At 42.6% G+C, this 19105-nt stretch overlaps 1 protein-coding gene across 4 annotated transcripts; it reads left to right on the top strand.

The window, feature by feature from the left end:
• The first annotated feature begins 367 nt into the window (after positions 1–367).
• On the top strand, positions 368–18775 carry scube2 (signal peptide, CUB domain, EGF-like 2). 4 transcript variants are annotated; one of them, XM_084001174.1, is made up of 23 exons: positions 368–641; positions 1242–1358; positions 1631–1756; positions 2066–2200; positions 3095–3220; positions 3355–3471; positions 4325–4414; positions 5098–5214; positions 5333–5455; positions 5928–6044; positions 6202–6324; positions 6651–6767; positions 7626–7715; positions 7864–7986; positions 9302–9469; positions 9862–10065; positions 14169–14339; positions 15844–16011; positions 16363–16524; positions 16632–16829; positions 16925–17077; positions 17195–17274; positions 17456–18775. In XM_084001174.1, the coding sequence occupies exons 1-23, from the start codon at positions 554–556 to the stop codon at positions 17600–17602; spliced, it is 3060 nt and encodes a 1019-aa protein (XP_083857300.1). In that variant the 5' UTR covers positions 368–553; the 3' UTR covers positions 17603–18775. The 4 variants fall into 4 exon arrangements, with proteins under 4 accessions (XP_083857300.1, XP_083857298.1, XP_083857299.1 ...); XM_084001172.1 differs by having other exon boundaries at positions 9859–10065; XM_084001173.1 differs by having other exon boundaries at positions 1239–1358.
• The last annotated feature ends 330 nt before the right edge of the window (positions 18776–19105 follow it).

The raw sequence follows: 19105 nt of genomic DNA, 5'->3' as shown, positions 1-19105 counted from the left end.
TGTAGCCTATATTAATGTAGCTTTGGTAGATGAAAAAATAGCCCTAGAAAATAATACATATAATAGTTTACATGTTAAAGGTGTTTGTCGATTCAATCTGCTGAAATGCATTAAACCTTGAATTAACATAAAACAGAATTGGCCCCTACATAGACTCAATTAGGCTACATGAGGTTTACCAAACTATTTCCGGTTAAAACTTTCAAAATAAAACCGTCTTCGAGCTCATTAATGTTGTGGCGTTTTGCGCAAGTCGCAACACTTCCGGTTTTGCACCGGCCATACGACTGACTTGACGCAACTCTGTTTTCTTTTCTTTTTTTCTCTTTCTCCTCCACACTCTCACGTGTACGCGCATGCACGCTCTCCTTTAAACACACACACACACACACATGCACACGCGCACACACACACTTACTCACTCCTTTCTCTTTTGAAAAGCCCCTTGTGAGGCAGATTGACAGGCTAGAATGAAAATGAGGCGGACGCTCGGTCACGACTTCAGTGTGGACGCGTCCCTTTGAGCAGACCTCTAAACTTGGATCATATCACCATGGGAGCTGTTTGGGCCGCAAGGGACTTTTGTTTGTTTTTGCTCTTGTTAAATAGTCGCCAAAGCGCAGCGCTTCCAGAGATTCGAGGTGGGACTGTAGTGAGCGTGTGTGTGTGTGTGTGTGGTGTGTGTGTGGTGTGTGTGTGTGTGTGTGTGAGTGAGTGAGTGTGTGAGTGAGTGAGAGTGTGTGTGTGAGAGTGTGAGTGTGTGTGTGAATGAGTGTGTCTGAGTGTGTTGTGTTTTCCTGTCGTGGAGAGTGCTACTTTTACGCACGCTTTGAGGAGTGCGCTCTTGTTGTCTCTCCAATGGTGACTTTTAAATTTTTCTTTAGTTTTATAACGTGTAGTTTATGTAACACTGACTGTGGCTCTGGGGGGTGTGTGTGCTTCATAATACACCAGTTATTAACACACGTTTATTTTGTATGTAACTTATTAACTCTTAGGTCAGTTTTTAAGTGAATTTTCCAATTTCCTTGCTTTGAAACTTTTAAGTTTTAGTGTTAATCGGTGACATGTGAGTTTTCTGTCATCTGTCTTTTTTTTTTCTTCTTTTTTTTCTTTTTGCACATTTTATGGCAAACCTGAGAGAGCCTGTGTGGAAAACGTCATCTTATCTGCTTTATTGATAGCGCATTTGAATGTGTTTGGATAATCATGACCCTTAAGACCTGTGTGGATTTCAGCAGATCCATGTGCAGAGGGAAGTGATGGCTGTCACATTGATGCTATTTGCCAGACAACCCAAGGCTCGTACAAGTGCACGTGTAAAACAGGATTTAAAGGAGATGGAAAACACTGCGAAGGTAATGTGTTTCCCTCTGTGTTGACTTGTTTGATTCAGCTAAGTCAGATCACAGAGTTGTGATGTTATTTTGTTAGTTTTTAGAGGTTATACATTTATATAACATCACAACAACATTTAATCTGCTGTAGCATCACTTCTCTCTTCCCATTTGTTATTCCTGTTCCCATTCATTCTTCATATTCACCACACATCTTCTGTTGTTCAAGTCTTTTGCATTTAAACTGTTGATTATATAGATGAACATTTATTTCTGTGGTGTTTACTCCTCAGACACTGATGAGTGTGACCTGGAGTACAATGGTGGCTGTGTACACGAGTGCACCAATATACCAGGCAATTATCGCTGCACTTGTTATGATGGATTCAATTTGGCTCATGATGGACATAACTGCCTAGGTAAGGTCAGCTGAACACCCCTCTGAAGTGAGATATCAGCTCTGATGGTGAAGAGTTCATGACTGTGTGGGCTGAATGTGAAGTTTCATGCTCATGTTTTAAAATGCAGCTTAACACAAACAGTTTTGGTTTTGTTCATGCATTAATTTAAACAATTCATAAATATTTATAGTGGGCAAAGAAAAAAGCCTTAATTACATTTGCTGTGTTTGGGAAACAGATGAGTTAAAAGCTATTCTCTAGTTGGACATGACAAATACTTTTCCAGAGTTGTATAAACACTAATGCAGTTGCTCCCCTGTCCTGTAGATGTGGATGAATGCAAACTGAACAATGGTGGATGCCAGCACACTTGTGTCAACACCATGGGCAGCTACGAGTGCCGCTGCAAAGAGGGCTTCTTCCTCAGCGACAACCAGCACACATGCATCCACCGCTCTGTGGGTGAGTGTCCGACATGCTCGGTGTTTCTGTAAACAGCAGCCGCGCCTGCGTCCACCTACTTGACAACACAGATGTTTCAGCGCACTGATGAGCTGAAAATATTCTGCGTCACCCCCACAGATTTAGACATTGTTTTGAAAGTTTCTGGAGGAAGAGAAAGTTTTTTGAAGTGTCTGATTCACGCTGTTGTTTGCGTTTTTGCAGGATGCTTGTATGTTGCTAATCGCATTAAGGCATGAAAAAACAGACAAGAGAATTATCCTGCAAATTCTCCAATATTCACATACAAATCTAAGAGTGACGGCACAATGAGGGGTGACAGGTTCAAGCTGGCTCCCGTCACTGAGCTTTTATCCTCAGCAGCAACACGCTGTGGGAAAAAGGATCTCTGAGTCCCAGAGAACAAAATAAGTTAATAACTGCAACACTCGGGCCTATGTGGTCTGTGTCACAGATTTGTCTGAAGTGCCTTTGTTTTGTCTCCTTGATTGAAGTCAACTTAAATGCAAGTACTTTCCACTTCATCGGGTCTTGACAAGCCTTTTAAAACCCTGTGGACCTATCCACTCAGCTGTGACCTATCGATATAAATGGCTCTTCATAATCCCATTTTTCAGCTGGAAGCGTGCTGCAGAAGCTGGAGGAGCTTCATTTTCACAGAATCAACTTTAGAACAACTTTTTTGCTTCTGCTCTGAGAAAACTTCTTTTTCCTCCCCTCGAAGTGTTAAAAATAACACAGTGGTGGATGTTTTTGAATTGAGTGAGGCGTGAGAACAATCAGTGTCTTTGAGGATGCCAGACTAATCTCTCACTATGTGTGCCTTTGTGTGGAGCCGGTCAGTCACTGTAGGAGAGTTTCATTGTGTACCTCTCTCCCTCATTCGGTCCCCAGAGGGCCTCAACTGTATGAATAAGGAGCACGGCTGCGCCCACATCTGCAAAGAGACGCCCAAAGGGGGCGTGGCCTGCGAGTGTCGTCCAGGGTTCGAGCTCGCCAGGAACCAGAGGGGCTGCATCTGTACGTGGTCGACACATACACACACATAAACACACACAGACACACACAGACACACACACCGTAGATCCATTTGGCTTCAGATGTTGCACTGATAATGTGGCTCATGCTTTGCACGTTGTTGTTGACCCCTACAGTGACTTGTAACCATGGCAACGGAGGCTGCCAGCACACCTGCGAGGACACGGAGAACGGTCCCATTTGCAGGTGTCACGCCAGGTACACCCTGCAGCCGGACAAGAGGTCGTGTGTAGGTAAGCACGGACGGCAGAGCTCGTCAGACGTCTCAGCTCCATCTCAAAACAAACGGCCCCTTTACAATCCCACGCCGTGCAGACGTTCATCGTTGAAACAGACACACGGTTATCACAAAATCCTGAGGAGGAGATACCAAAACACATCAGGCTAGGTTTTTCAAGCGGTGTACAAAGCATCTGTCTCAGGAGAGCATAAAGTGGTTTCTCAGCTTAACAGCTTTTTTTTCCCCACATCTCAAATACATAAATATAAAGCGAATGGGGATGACCGAGGTGTGATTGATGTTTTGGAGACTTTCTTCTGATAACAAATGTTTCCAAAGTAAGATTATAACAAAACAGGGAGTGCACATTCCAGGAGCGGCTTATACCACGAACTGGACTTTGTGTCTTTAGTAACGCGGGGGCTATCTAGATGAATGAATGAAAACACAGTAACTGGAAACATATCTCTCTGTCAGTTGTCCTTGTTAGGCAGTGTGCATTTTTCCACACAATGGTTATGAAGGATAAGGATCAGCCGTCAGATATTGGGTAATATCTCTCTCCCTCCAGCAGCAGCAGCACCAGCAGCAGTGTGTGTGTGTGTGAGGTCCAGTCATATCAGTGCTACGTTGTCTCCAGATTCACTTTAGCGATCTGCTGCGTTATCTGGCGCACGCCAAGCCGCTGCAAGCTGAATGTCTCAAGTGTAAACATGCATCTGGTTACTGAGAGGTGGCCAACACAAACACCCAGAGCTGAAGTCAATAGGAAAGTCACGGTGCTTGTTTTATTTGGTAAAAGTAACGATTTTGTGTAGCAAATATATGTAACAATGACTGGTTCTGTGTCTGTGTGTGTGTCACAGAACGAGATGAAGCCACCACAGAGTCCTCAGACCACAACGCCACAGCCTTCGCTGAGGTGGACAAACGTGTCAAACGAAGACTGCTGATGGGTAACGATTTACACCGCCTTTTTTTTTTTTTTTTTTTTTACATGACGGCGTGTTGAGCTGCCAGGAACGGCTCAGGGGTGCTAAACAGGAGAGAGGAGTAATGTCTAGTAAACCGATGAGCATTCCTCAGCCCTTTGGAGCAAACTGTGAAATGACCACGCACTCGGCTTCTCGCCCTCGGTTTCCACCCTGAAAAATATGCATTTGTGACAGTGTGGTACATTTCACGTTTTCCTCCCATGTGGGAAGGGCAGAGTGTGAATCTTTTCTTGTATAGTTATATAGTATTTATCAGTTGTGTGATTCTGGGTCACGGCGCACATGTAAAACATTATGTGTTTGTGCATTTTACTGAATACACAGCCAGCCGCATGTGTGCAGCCTTGTCCTGTGTAATAAATAATACATGTTACCAGGGTGAGCCTAGTCAACATGCACCTTACCTGTGTAGGCATCCATCCATCCATCCATGAAATCAAACATTAACACAAAATTAAATACTCTGAGGAATTTTATCTTTTTATATTTCAAAGATGTTCAGGTTCAAAGACTTGAGTACATGAGAGAACAATGTTCGGTCAATCAGAGGTCAAGATCTGGTATTTGACTATGAAGAATAACGGTAACATTTTTTTTACAAGTAGGTCACTCTCATACATTCATGTTGTGTGTTGTAATTTCAGAGACCTGTGCGGTGAACAATGGGGGGTGTGACTGCACCTGTAAAGACACATCTACAGGCGTGCGCTGCAGCTGCCCCGTGGGCTTCACACTGCAGCCGGATGGAAAAACATGCAAAGGTCAGATTGTCGGATAAAAGAACTCCTCCGCGGAGAGAGCAAGAGCGCGATACTGAGTGCATTTATATGAGACGTTTTGCTAAAGTGTTGTCGTGTCGTGTCGCCTGTTCCCCCACAGATATTGATGAGTGTGAGCATCACAACGGCGGCTGCGAACACTTCTGCAGGAACACCATCGGCAGCTTCGAGTGCAACTGCAGAAAAGGCTTCAAGCTGCTGACGGATGAACGTTCCTGTCAAGGTAAAAATGAGAAAACTGTGTGTTCACTTCAAAGACAAAAAGAGATCTTTCTGAAGTCCATCACCTCCATGTTTGCTCTCTTTTGCGACCACATTATTCTTTTTTACTAAACAAATCAAAGGTTATCTAGATGAATTTTGAAAACCCCCCCTTCTCATCTGTGTTCAATCATAGATTATTTTTGTTAATGGGACCTTTAGATTTGAGTTTATGCCTTTTAGTGATGCTGACCTGATGCAATTACATTGAAGACATCCCATTGAAGCTCTGCCTATATTCTACCTGTAATTACTATCAAAAGCCGGTGGACTTTTACGAGACGTCGCACCGTGCACACGTCACATTTGACTGAGTTCAGGATCAAATGCTGCTGATGATGATGATGATGATGTGTGTGGGTGGGAAATCCCTCCTGATGAAGATTGCGACTGACTGCCCTGCTATTATGTCATCTGTGTGATTCTGATTACAGATATAGATGAGTGTTTTTTCGAGCGGACATGTGATCACACGTGTGTGAACTCCCCCGGTGGTTTTCAGTGTCTGTGCAACAAAGGCTACACCATGTATGGACTGGCCCACTGCGGAGGTGAGGCTACGTTAGGTGGAGGGAAGCCACACAGAACAACTTGAGCGTAACACACGAGTGCTCGGTTCAGAGATGTGTCAGGCTAAAAAAGCATCATTGATGTGCTGGAAAAACTGGAGCCTGTAATTATAATAATGCTTTTCCCTTCTCCTCTCAGATATAAATGAATGCAGTGTGAACAATGGCGGTTGTGAACAGGGTTGTGAGAACATCATTGGTGGATTTGAATGCTTTTGCCATCCTGGCTATAAACTGCACTGGAACAAAAAGGACTGCATTGGTAAGCTGGTGTCTCTTCCTGTATTATAGGCTCATCTGTTGAGTGCAGTTGTTTCTCTCTGTGGAGATAGTGATGAAAAAGTGTGCGACATCCCAGATATTGGACGTAAACGTGGGGGACAAAAACAGGAGATACTTTGAATTCTGTTTTCTTTTTTCTCTTTAATTCTCTGTCACCTGGTTTTTCTCCCGCTTGAGTGAAACATCCCATAATGCTACAGCGCCGTCGGATGTTTTGTACCTCAACTTCACGTTCATGCTCTTCCTCACTGTCACAATCAAAACTGTTCTTTTTTACCCTGGAGTTTTGTTGTGGTTTCTATCCAGAGGCCGAGGGTTTTCCACCTGCAAACCCCCCCTCTAAGCCCACCCTGAACTGTAGTAAGCAGGAGGGAGGGGACCGCTGCTTCCTGACATGCCAGTCCCAGGTTCACATCAGCAGCGGTGAGTCGGCAGAGCCAGATCTCCATGTGGCGTCATTTACCTGTACATGAATTTCCAAAGGATGAACTCTGCAGAGGAAGTCGTTATTCTTGTTATTGAGTATTTTCATTTCATGCACCAAAGCTGACACATGTAGAGCTACACTAGTACAGAGGTCACTCTCAGCTCTGTTATGCACCTTTATATTTTCCTGCTCTTATTATTCATCAAACAGATAAAAACATTACAGTTCTGCCCCGAACAGAAACCCAGAATTTGAAAGATTTCAACACTGAGTTTAGCATATTGAGAGACATGATGGCTAAGCTGACTTCATACAGCTGTTTTTGAAGGAGCTGTAATCAGTCCTCCACCAAATAACATCTCACAATTGTTACAGTGAAGCAGCTGCAGAAAGTCTAATATCTTACTTGATAAACCTGTTAGAAGCTGCTTTAAATTTAGGATAATAATGAATTAAATCAGGATATTTTTCGTGATCATCATGTTAGAAGCTTTGCAATGGATGAACGGACGTCAGTAAAGCTCAGTAGAGGTTTTTATGATGAGGAACAAGATCCTCAACAAAATAATATGATGTGAAATGCTTTTTTTGTCACAATAAGAGCCAAACATCATAATACAGATCAGATATCTCCTGATGCAGCTTTGTATTGGAAAAGTGATGCGGCGCAGCTAAAGCTTATGGAAACATAACTAAGTTAAGCTGTTCTAGATGTAGTTGATGTAGATGTGTGAACAGTTGTCAGACACTTTTCGTGTCCCTACATGCTTCCTGTTTGCTCTCCTATTTGGCTTTTGTGGCCCTAACTTTTGTCTGTGTTGGTCTGTGTGTCACGGCCTCTTGTGTGTTTTCAGGGACGGAGGATTCCTACACGGTGACCTGTGGAATGCCTCTGCCCTGCTTGGCTGACGCACAAAGGAACAACAGTGGCTTGTATTGCTTAGGCAAGTACAAAACATCGCAGATTTGCATCGATCTTTCTGCTCTGCCGCACAAAACTGTAACTCGGGAACAAGTTGGGCTGTCTTTATTTTCACTTTGTATATCAGCAGATGAAAAAAAGACAAAGTTTTCTCCCCCTCTGTCCCACAGGTCCAGAAATGGCCAGCGTTCCACGTATTAAAACCACGGCCACGTTTAAGTCTGGCACCGCGAAGTGCAACCTGAAACGGAGTCAGGAGAAGCTCAGGGAGAGCCTGAACTCGGCACACTCAGGTACAGAGGCTTCCACACAGCAACTCCATCACTGTCTCCAAACGCGAGACAGATTACAGATAGACGAGGATTAAAATTACAGCTTCTTCATGTTGCTGGTTTTAAAAAACATTTAGGGTTGACCGAGAACTGCCAGGATCCGAAGCCACAGTCTTTAGAGGATAAAGCAGACGTGATGGCCGCTTCAAAGTAAAAGCAAAAACCAAAGGCAAATGTGAAAGAAATTTGTGGGGAACGTGATGTGGTTTGGAGTGTCTTGAATGTCTCAGCGCTGCACTTTGACTGGCAGTGACAGGGGAGGATGTAATTAGCCATAGCATGCCTTTCAGTTAGGTCTGACCTAGCCATCAATCAAATGGGGTTTCCGATTGTAAGATTATTTTGCTTCACCAGAGGGTTTCGGCCTCTTGTTTAACTCCCCTCGCAGCCACTAAAAGGAACATAATTGTCTCAAATAAAGGGAATTATCACAGTGACATCCCATCCTTCTTTCAGCCTCTCCATCCTCATGCACAGCAAAATGTGGTCTGTGAATTTCTTTAACCTTTGTCTTGTGCTAGCTTTCTGCTACCATCTCTGGTGTTAGGGTCGGTTTTGATCCGTGTTTTAAATCAGCTGTAGAATACACTAAAAACATTTTCATCCCATTTGTTTTTCATCTCTTGGTTACATTGTTAGGCTTCCTTAACCATGGAAATGTTGGTTTAAATATTTTTGGTGTGGGCGCCCGGGGCCTTTTTTGTCAGTATGCCCCTTGGCTTCAATTTAACCTTCCTATTGTCAGCTTTCTGCTCCCATCTCTTGTGTTGGGGTCAGTTTTGACCCAAGTCTTAAATCAGCTGTAAAACACACTGAAAACTATTATTTATCATCCTATTTGTTTCTCATCTCTTAGTTATGTTGATGGCTTCTTTATCCATGAAACGGTTGGTTTTGCACATATGATTTCAGTTTTAACTCTAATTGTTGCTTTTATCATTATAACCGGGTCAAAACCGACCCTAACACCACAAATGTCATCATTTTAACCAGAGCATTATTGAATTTTGTTTAAATATAGGTTCCTGACAAAGTCAAACAGCCTTGATGCAATAAACAAATTTATGTGATACTTTTATGCATTAAAAACCTAAAAACAGGTCACTGAAACCCAAACACAGGAGGAATACACTCACATAACACAAGGTGGAAACAATTATCCAGAAAAGGACAATAAATCTAAATCTAATCCAATCTAAGGTTAACAATTGTGCATTTGTTTGTGTGTGTTGTATGAATGTGTGTGTGTGTGTGTGTTTGTCTCCCATGTCCACAGATAGCAGGTTCCTCTTCACCGAAAACGTCCAGTTCAGCTACGTGAGCCTGCGCTGCACCTCATCGGCTCAGCGGACGCGCAGCCGCCACGGCAGGAAGGCCGGCGAGGAGGACGGCTCGTTCATTACAGCTGAGTTTGAGCTGGATGTGAACCCAGAGGAGGTAACAGGTTGGTTGGTCTCTCTGCGCTTCCCGATTCCTCGCTTGCCTGTGACCTTCTGCTTCTCGTCCTCCACCTCTTTTCCTTCGCCGCTGTCTGTTCGTCACTAAACAAACCAAACTGTTAAAGTATCTCCTGTTTTGCCGTGGCTCTGGTGGTGGTTGTGGTGGGTTCTGGGTTCTGGGTTTGGGGCAAAGTGCTTTTTATCTGTTTAATTCCTTGATTTCTACTTGAATGGTGACCAAGAAGCGTTCCCTCTTTGACTTTGGGTTATTTTTATGTGAATGCCTCTGTGAGCATGACGGCAGATTCCAGGCATGAATTCCCAGTCTTCTCAGTGGCGTGTGAGGTGAAACTTTTGCACCGGAGACAGTTGTGGTATCAAGTGCTTCTCTCAGCAGAGAGCTGTGACCTGAGCTGCGTGCGCCGACGCTCCGAGAAGAGGCTCAGGAAAACCATCAGGACGCTGAGGAAGTCCATCAACCGGGAGCAGTTCCACCTCCACTTCGCCGGGTCCGACTACGAGCTCTCCAAGAATCCGGAGCAGCCGGCGGAGCTGGCGGGACACTGTGGGGCAGGACAGGTGCTGGTGGGCAGGAAATGTGGTGAGTTTGGTTTTACTGTTTACTTTATCATTCAGCCAGACATCGCTTCTACTTTAGATATTGATGGATTTAATCTCCCGTGAGTGCAGGTCCAGCACCTATAGCGAGGCAGCTGTTGGATGTGAGCAGCTCCGGGCAACACAGCACGCTTCATAGTCTTGACTTGAAGTAATTGAAATGGTCCATGCCAGTGAGATATATTTAGACAAGCTGGTTTAATGATTGGATTTGGAGCAGGTGTTGGCCAGATGAGCGCCATATTTGGTTTGCAGACATGCTGTAATGAGCTCGTTGGAGGGTTGAGCGAGCTCAGATGGGAGAACAGAGAGACTGTTGTTGGTTCCTCGGAGCTGTGAGATGTTCCAGCATCTCCTCGGGATAAGAGCTGTAACATGAGGGCTGAGGGCGGGTCTCCCGGTTACTGTGTTTTATACACGACTTGCGATGGAGAAAATGAATGAATGCGACCGCATGCTGTCAGCGTTAGCGGGGCGGAAGGCTGGCATGTGTTTTCTCTGGCCGTGCGCCCCTAATTTCAGGCCTCACAGTGAGTTTGCTGCCTGACGAACGCCCTCTTGATATCAGCCAGGGGAAACTGGTGCCTTTCTTGTCTTGAGACGTCCAAATATTTGTTCAAATGGTGTTTGCTTTGTTCGATATGTGCACATCTAGGGCAAACAGTCGAGACAATTCATAAACTACACCCAATCTTCAAGTGTGTTGAAGTTTACAGTTTTCACTGAGTAAGAAAAAGGAACGACAACTTGAGGCCTGACGTGCGACAAAATCACCAGCTTTGTGTTACGTATATTATATCTCCCTGAAACACCAAACCTCCCGGCCTCCACATTAACATCGAGGTTGTTGCTGATGTTGAGCCGCACTGACAGGATTTTAACCTAATCTGTGCCTGTGCATTATTCCTATCTTTCAGCAACACAGGTCTTAAGTGTCTTGATTCCTTAACTCCCCCGCTACGGTTTCTGGTCAACATTAAGCAGTCTATTGGCCATGGCAGGGGTGTAGACATGTAATTTGGGAGAGGAGGGGTGGGGGTGTGGGATGTGTGTGTGTGTGTGTGTGTGTGTGTGTGTGTGTGTGTGTGTGTGTGTGTGTGTGTGTGTGTGTGTGTGTGTGTGTGTGTAGGGGGGTGAGAGGCATTCTTCTTAACCTCCAGCTCTTTAAAGGACCTATATTTTTCCCTCCTCCCCCACCTCCCGCTCTGGCTTAGTTGGGAGCACAGTTTAGTCCTTTTCAGTTTGCCCACTCCATTGAAAACCATTTGGGGTTTGTTCTCACTGCCTCAGAGGGACGACAACACGGCCTCCTGCGCATTTGGAGAAAATATGCTTCCATCTTTGTCCACTTTTCTTCTCTAATGTGTGCGAAATCAGTTTTTATCCCTGGACACTGTGCACATTTTCAAATAAATTGTGTATCCAACAAATGATACTCAAAATTGATTTTGATTTTTTGATTTTGTTTATTAACTTTATGAATATTTCGCTTTCCACTTGTATATATGTGCTGTTGTTGATCGTTTCATGCAATCAGCAAATGTCCACACCAGATATTTTCATACATATTCATACAAAAAGTGAAACGAGAACACAAAGCGTCGGTGCAGGTCCAGACTCGGAGATGCTGCGATTGGTGCACAACACGTCCACCACGCGTTCAAGTGTGTTTGACCGTTGTAGTTGACTTGTTTGCATGTTTGTTTTAACATTGAAGATGTTTAGGAAGTGCTGTTGATTCAAGCTGGCAGTTTGAGTGCTGTGTCCCCCCTGCCCCCCAGCTGGGGCCACTTTGCATGACCCCCAGCCACTAAACTGCTAAAGAGAATTGACTTCAGCCACACCATGGGAATCAATTAGCATCAGCTGTTTGGGACTCCGCTTGATGGGCGCGAGCAGCGATTGGGCCGAGCAGAATGGGGGGATTCAGAAACCTGACCCCTTTTATTGGGTTCAGCCTCTAACCACTGTGATACCGTAGTGTTTTCCTATGTCATCAAGTAGGCAAAGACTGAGGACTTGAATAGAGGTGAAAGGTCTTTTAAACCTCTTTGGGGCCATCAATTCGAGGACTCTATAGAACCGTTCTTTGCATTTGAAAGGCTTCAAGGTTTTTTTCTCTTTCACTCTCACTCTCTCTCCTCTCTCACTGCTTCCCTCTGTCAAATAAAAGCTGTTAGAGGACAATGCAAAGATGGCTCCTCATGGTCCTTTAGAATAAACAATAGGCTTCAAAAAATGAACTGCTCTTGAGAGAATTACATTTTATTTCTTTCGAGGAAAATCAAACTATTTGCTGCACCTTGTATAATTGATCTAAAGTTAGTCTGTGTTTGTGTGTGTTTAGCTTCTGGAGATGATGGTTTCTCTGCTTACAAACAGCTTAAAGGCAACTACGGAGGCACATTTTGTGCTTGAGGCCCAAGCTTTAATTGATTTATTCTTGTTTTCAGTTTCAGTTTTCGTGTCAAGTTCTTAAAACCATCAGACAGACGCAGTAATTGCCAAATTAATTACAGGCGTCACTCTGAATGGGAGGAACCAAAGCAAAACGCTGGTTTAGTCCCTTTAATCAAGCCTTTGCACTTTGGTGAGATAAGAGGGAAATAATCTCTTTGATTTGCTTCTGTGTTTGCTTTTAAAAGAGGCGAAGGTGCTTATTGTGGTATTAAAAGTTCCTCCCTGATGTTCAGTCAAGTTGTATCAAGTATTAAGATGTGTCAGATACAGGGCACAAAGGCAGCTGTGCAGAAGGCTGCTGCTCTTTTGTCTCAGTGATTTTGTATGGATTTATTAGGGTGGGCTGCAAAAACATTATAACAGGTTAATGGTGGGGTTTTATACAACATGTGTTTCCCTCTAGAGTTGTTTGATTTAGTTTAAATTAAGGAATTAGGAGTTTAGATGTAATAGGCAAAACCTTTTATTCAAGCTTTGCATTGTTGTGTATGAAGAATCAGACAAAAAAAAACATCGACAGACATAACTAATAAACAAACTTTTTCAATGTGTCTTTAAGGACCTGGTAATGAATTATAAACATTACAGTATTTTATTGAATTTGGATTATTAACTTGTTTATGTTCATTGGCAAAAAAAACATCAAGTTCAAAAAAGTCAATTCACCTAAAGTCATTATGGAGATAAAATTACCCATTGTTGACTTGTAATTACATATTAATAAAAAAAAAACATCACCAAACACACTAAAAATAAAAATCAAGTCAGATTAAATGTTTGTTGGTGCTTAACAATGCGTCAGTAACCACGGTGTGCTCCTTCATGCTACTGTTTATGATTATTTATCTATCAGAGGTTATCTCACTGAAACCTATTGAATGCTTTCTCTGTCTGCTACGCTAAACAAGGCCAGAGATGTTCACGATGTTCATTACTGTGCAAGTAAAGCTCTTAAAACCGTCCGCTGGTGGATCATTTCATCAGAATCAGTTACGATCTTTGATGTGTGAGAGGTGGTGAGAAGTTCACTGGCTGCTCCTCAACGTGTTTATCCATTTCAAGTATGTACATGGTCCCATTTGATTACACTTGAGAGGCAGCTGATGAAGTCTGGGTTACTTTACTTTAATGGTCTTGTCATGCAATTGAGCCGCTGTATTTATAGTGTAAACCTACAGTGCGGTTACGACTGTTTGATTATGTGTAGCCGAAGGGCGCGCTGCTATATTTGTTGTTTCATGTCTGCGTTTCGCACCGTCTATCTCCACTCTCATGGTTTTTGTAGTCAAGCGCTACGTGACACTGATCTGTCGGCTAAATCTGTGTTAATTACAAGTTCAGACACATCAGTCTGTTTTCAGAGCCTTTAGTGTTTGTTTTTAGTTTCTGAGGAAAATTCTTTGATTTCACCGCCTCTGAAGAACTTAATCGGTTTCTGCTTGATACCTCACAGAGTATTATTTTTCAGGCAATATCGGAAATATTTAGAACAGTGACTCACAACTCTTAATTTGACCATTACGTAGAGAAACACTGCAAGTGAGTTAAAACTTGCTGTGTGTGTGTATGACTGTGTGTTTTAGAGGTGTTTTCAAGCTGCCTGTCTTGTCCCCTGTTGTGTGTTAGTGAGCTGCAGTGTTGGGACTTTCTACAACGGGGATCAGGGAAGGTGTGTGCTGTGTCCAGCCGGGACGTATCAGGACGAGGAGGGACAGATGTCATGTGAGGTCTGTCCTGGACCTGAAGGAAGAGAAGTCTCCAAGGTGGTTGGAGCCCGAAACATGTCAGAGTGTGGAGGTAAGTCACTGTGTCCAGCAGACAAATGTATTATTCAAGTCAAATACAAAAAATGAACAATATTGTCATGATTTGTATTGGGTAAATAAGTATTTATACTTAAAATGTACTATGCCTCAGGTCACTCGCTGATATTTGAATAGACTGCTAGTAAAGCCATATTTTAGTGTGAAATATTGTGTATTGTACAGCCCTTAATACTACAATATAGCGATGTGGGGCCCCAGCATCCCAGAGTCGCCCCTAAAACATTGTGTCGAGGGCATTCATTGCTTGCATTGATTTAAAATAGAACAAAAAAATTTAAATTTAAATTAAAATCAGCTGAGACTTGAAACGTATTTTATACAAACTGGCCTTTCTTTGATAAGAAGACACATAAACAGTAAAACATATTGCAATGCTTCTTTGTGTACTGCAAGCCTAGAGGTCAAAGGGCATGAGATTTCTTGAGCTACTGCCTGATGACACTGAGTTTAGTTTTGATTCATAACAACATTGCTGAAATATGAACCTCAGGAAGTGGCGACTCTACCACCATTATCAATTGTCTGTGACAAAACACACTTTAAAAAAATCTAATTTGGTCTAAAGTTTGACAGATGAGTAGCAAAAAAAAACTTACCTTACTTTCAAAATGACCTGTTGGTGGGTCTAAATACATGATGCAGCGACATTAAACTTCATGAGACCCAAACTTGGGCACTTTTTACCATGTGTTTCAATGAGCTGCCATAGACTCCCATGGCAGAGGAAGAAAAACAAGATGAGAAAGAAAAGGTGACACAATATGTTGCTACTGAGCAATAAACAATGATACAAAAAAAATTGAGCATTCATAAACCAAAGGGAAACATAATATAACAAAAAGCAGGAAAAAGCAATAAAGGCCCCAAATGTAAATAACTGCTTTGTGTATATGAGCCACACAGGAAGCAATAGTGCGGTGATACAGATCTCTCCCAGGCAGATGTTCTGCTTTGTGTAAAACCAAAGAGGCTGAAGCTCAGATTATCAAGATGCATTTGAATTCAGAAGGTGGACTCGGCTGAATAAAAGCTAAAAGGAGCCACCATGTTTTGGTCTCCTCCTGCGCTGTTATCGCAGTCACTTTGGGGCTGAATCCTTGATCCCATCTCCCCTGACAGACTAAACAAGGGTAGCTATCAGCAGACTCCCACTGCACCTAGTTTGTATTAGTCACCCGGGGGTGTGTGAGAGGAGGTGCACTCGGAGATGCCATCTCTGCATTAACATTCATTTGAGATTTGTCACAAGTTGCGTAACTTAATGGAAAGGCAGAGTTTTTTCTTTCTTTTTTGATCTCACATATGATAAAAAAAAAAAAGTTTTGAAATCAAACTGACAGAAACAACAGAGGTGCAGCTTTGAAATCTTTGGATTAAAAGAGGTTATAAAAATGTCCAAATTTTTTGCCGTGTCTCACAGTCCACAGTCTGACTTGACCAAATATTTGTGTGTGTGTGTGTGTATGTGTGTTCAGGTCAGTGCTCTCCAGGTCAGTACTCTCATGACGGCTTCATCCCCTGCTTGCCCTGTCCGTTGGGGACGTACCAGCCCGAGGTCGGCCGCACCTCCTGCTTCCCCTGCGGAGGGAATCTGGTCACCAAGCGCAGCAGTGCTGTTACCTTCCAGGAATGTGAGACCAAAGGTGAAGGGATTGACTGTTAAATCTGTGTATTTATCAGATAAGGCGAAACATCTGTGGTTGTGGGTTTTTTTATACCTAGTTTTCATTGGCCATCACAATATTATCATGTGGGTGCTGCTGAGTCTACGGGGCTCTTTAGGGCGCTGACAGGAGCTCTGCTGCCCTCTGCAGCTGTTATGTTATATAGACATTTCATTACACCTGCTAGAGCTCCAGACTTTCAGGAGAGATGGGGGAGATAGATGTTATTGGCTGCATGTAATCTTGCAACTTATCTAAAATAATTTCATTATTTTCAAGATGATATTTGAGGTATTACATCCACCTTATCTGTGTGTTTGGCTCCTGCAGTCCAGTGCTCTCCAGGACATTACTACAACACCAGCACACACCGCTGCATCCGCTGTCCAACGAGCACATATCAAGGGGAGTTTGGCCAAAACTACTGTGTGTCCTGTCCTGGAAACACCACCACCGACTTTGACGGATCAACTAACATCATGCAGTGCAAAAGTATGTAACAGTGTGCAGCACTTTAGGATTCATTTCCAGATACTTCACCTCACTGCTTGAAGAAGAGGAGTAAAACATATTTGTCACGTGTGTGTGTCACTTCACAGACCGACAGTGTGGAGGAGAGCTGGGAGACTTCACTGGCTATATCGAGTCTCCGAACTACCCGGGGAATTATCCAGCCAACGTTGAGTGCACTTGGACCATCAACCCACCACCCAAACGCAGAATCCTTATTGTTGTTCCAGAGATCTTCCTGCCTATTGAGGATGAGTGTGGAGATTATTTAGTGATGAGAAAGAGCTGTGAGTTTTAACTTATCATAAATCCTAGAATCAATTTTATTTCAGCAGATGTAATTATATTTAACAACATGTGTGCTGATATGTTTACTTCACAGCTCTGTCCAACTCTGTGACAACCTACGAGACTTGTCAGACGTACGAGCGTCCCATCGCTTTCACCTCCCGCTCCAAGAGGCTTTGGATACAGTTCAGGTCCAACGAGGGAAACAGTGGGAAAGGCTTCCAGGTCCCATATGTGACATATGATGGTGAGAGAAATATGTTGTTTAGCCCTGCAGAGGCTAAACAACCTGCAGCTTCTGTTTGTTACACATATCTGATTAGTCTTGCTACACTAATAATTCATGGACTTAATTTGTTTTCAGAGGACTACCAAGAATTGATAGAAGACATAGTCAGAGATGGGAGATTATACGCTTCAGAGAATCACCAGGAAATTCTCAAGGTATTTCCCTTATAGTTTCTTGGTTTGTGTATCTGTGTACCTGCTGTACTTGGATCCAGTGAGCATGTAGCACCCTCTATTGGAGTAATGTAAAAACACAGGCTGCTGCCGTGTTTCTATCTTCATGCTTTGTTTGCAGCACGTCTTTGCTCGACATTAATCCACTACATGTTGTCCACAGGATAAGAAGCTCATGAAGGCGTTGTTTGACGTGCTGGCTCACCCGCAGAACTTCTTCAACTACACAGCCCAAGAATCAAGAGAAATGTTCCCTAAATCCTTCATCCGCTTCCTGCGTTCCAAAGTCTTAAGATTCCTTCGCCCCTAAGAAGGGTTCCCACAGGGTTCCCACAGGGTTTCTGGATTTTTACACAATAAACTTAGAGAAGATACTGGCCGCAGTATCTGTTTTTCCAATAAGCTCTCTCTATAAGACTATTCTGTAGTTATCTGTTCTCACATGGAGCAACACTAGGCTGGACCACACACTTGATAAAACTGATCCTGAGGGGGAAGTGGACAAGTAAAGTAAGACGAGTGGACTTTTAACTGGGGCTTTAAAGGGGGAGAATATTAGCAGTGAAGTGGTTCAGAGCGTAGGATCAGGATCTCTTCCCTTTATTTGGAAATTTGGAAATGTGTTTTAAACAAGCAACAGAAGATTTGTAAAGACTTTATACTCTCATTTAGTCACCATCTCAGGATTTAAATCCAAACTACAAGTCTGTGTACTCCAGTATTGCTAAACACTGTACATGCCAACATTATGAGATTTTTTGCTGATAACATTGTGATAAAAAAAAAGAAAAAAAAAACACAAAAAAACAAATATGGTAGCTAAACAGATGTTCACTGACGGTCAGTGATACTGTATACTAGTTTTAACATAGGCTACTTTCACAGGTAGAGATGAGTTGTTGACAAAAAAATACTGCTAAATGTCAGAAACAAAATATAGCACAAATATTTTCTTGGGAAAATTAGCACTACTGAAGAAGTAGTGGAACCACAAAAGCAATTATTCTGATGACTCTTTTGTATATGATGTAAAAAGTTTTAGGTGAAATGCTAATGTTATGTAACAGCTACATACATTTTGTCAGCATAGCATTGCTGCATTTGCTGGCGGCCCATGTATTTGATATTCCAGTGTGTCTGAATGAATGCTACTGTCCTTGAAAAACCTATTCACTTTCCAAAAAAAAGAAGAAAAAAAAGACAGTGGATCCTATGCATTCATGAGACATCAGCTGCTTCAGCAAAATGACACCAGTATGCACCAGTACATGTTTTATTGTGGACTAGCAACCAAAGAAAACCACTCACGTCTTTGAGTGAAGGGATTTGAGAAACTGAACAATATAAGGTCAGAGTCCAAGAAAAGAAATTAAATGTCCTGTAAAATAGATTTGAGCTATTCACCTGTCTTAGATGATACATGTATGTATATTGTTTATGGTTTTGTACATCTAATATGCTGTAAATAAAGATAGGACACTTATTCTGTGTTATTTTTCTCCTGCCTCATTTTATTACAAAAAAATGACTTTTTAATAATTTAAGTTCTAGTCTATGAACATACTCTCACGCAACATTACTGCTGTTTTACACTAGTTAAACTTTAACCAGCGACACGGTATTTGGATAAACACAATGCTCTACTCACAATTGCAATTGTCACAACAGTTTAATGGTACATTACAACTTAGCAAAATGCCCTAATTCACACAGAACATTTCATTTACTTTTCAGGAACTTTGGTCTCAGGTAATTGGCCAGTGCCACCAAATGAAAAGTTGTTTTGTCATTGTTTTAGCCACACAGGTCAAAA

Source organism: Trachurus trachurus (genome assembly GCF_905171665.1).
Source record: "Trachurus trachurus genome assembly, chromosome: 3".
NCBI lineage: Eukaryota > Metazoa > Chordata > Actinopteri > Carangiformes > Carangidae > Trachurus > Trachurus trachurus.
The sequence above is the reverse complement of the archived record's forward strand: the minus strand, read 5'-3'. Positions and strand labels throughout refer to the sequence as shown.

Bases quoted from the DNA above. Each gene is read 5' to 3' on its own strand.
- scube2 (XM_084001171.1), top strand. From the start codon at position 554: ATGGGAGCTGTTTGGGCCGCAAGGGACTTTTGTTTGTTTTTGCTCTTG. The intron at 1,359-1,630 runs GTAATGTGTTTC...TTTACTCCTCAG, and splicing joins AGATGGAAAACACTGCGAAG to ACACTGATGAGTGTGACCTG. The intron at 17,275-17,455 runs GTATTTCCCTTA...TGTTGTCCACAG, and splicing joins ATCACCAGGAAATTCTCAAG to GATAAGAAGCTCATGAAGGC.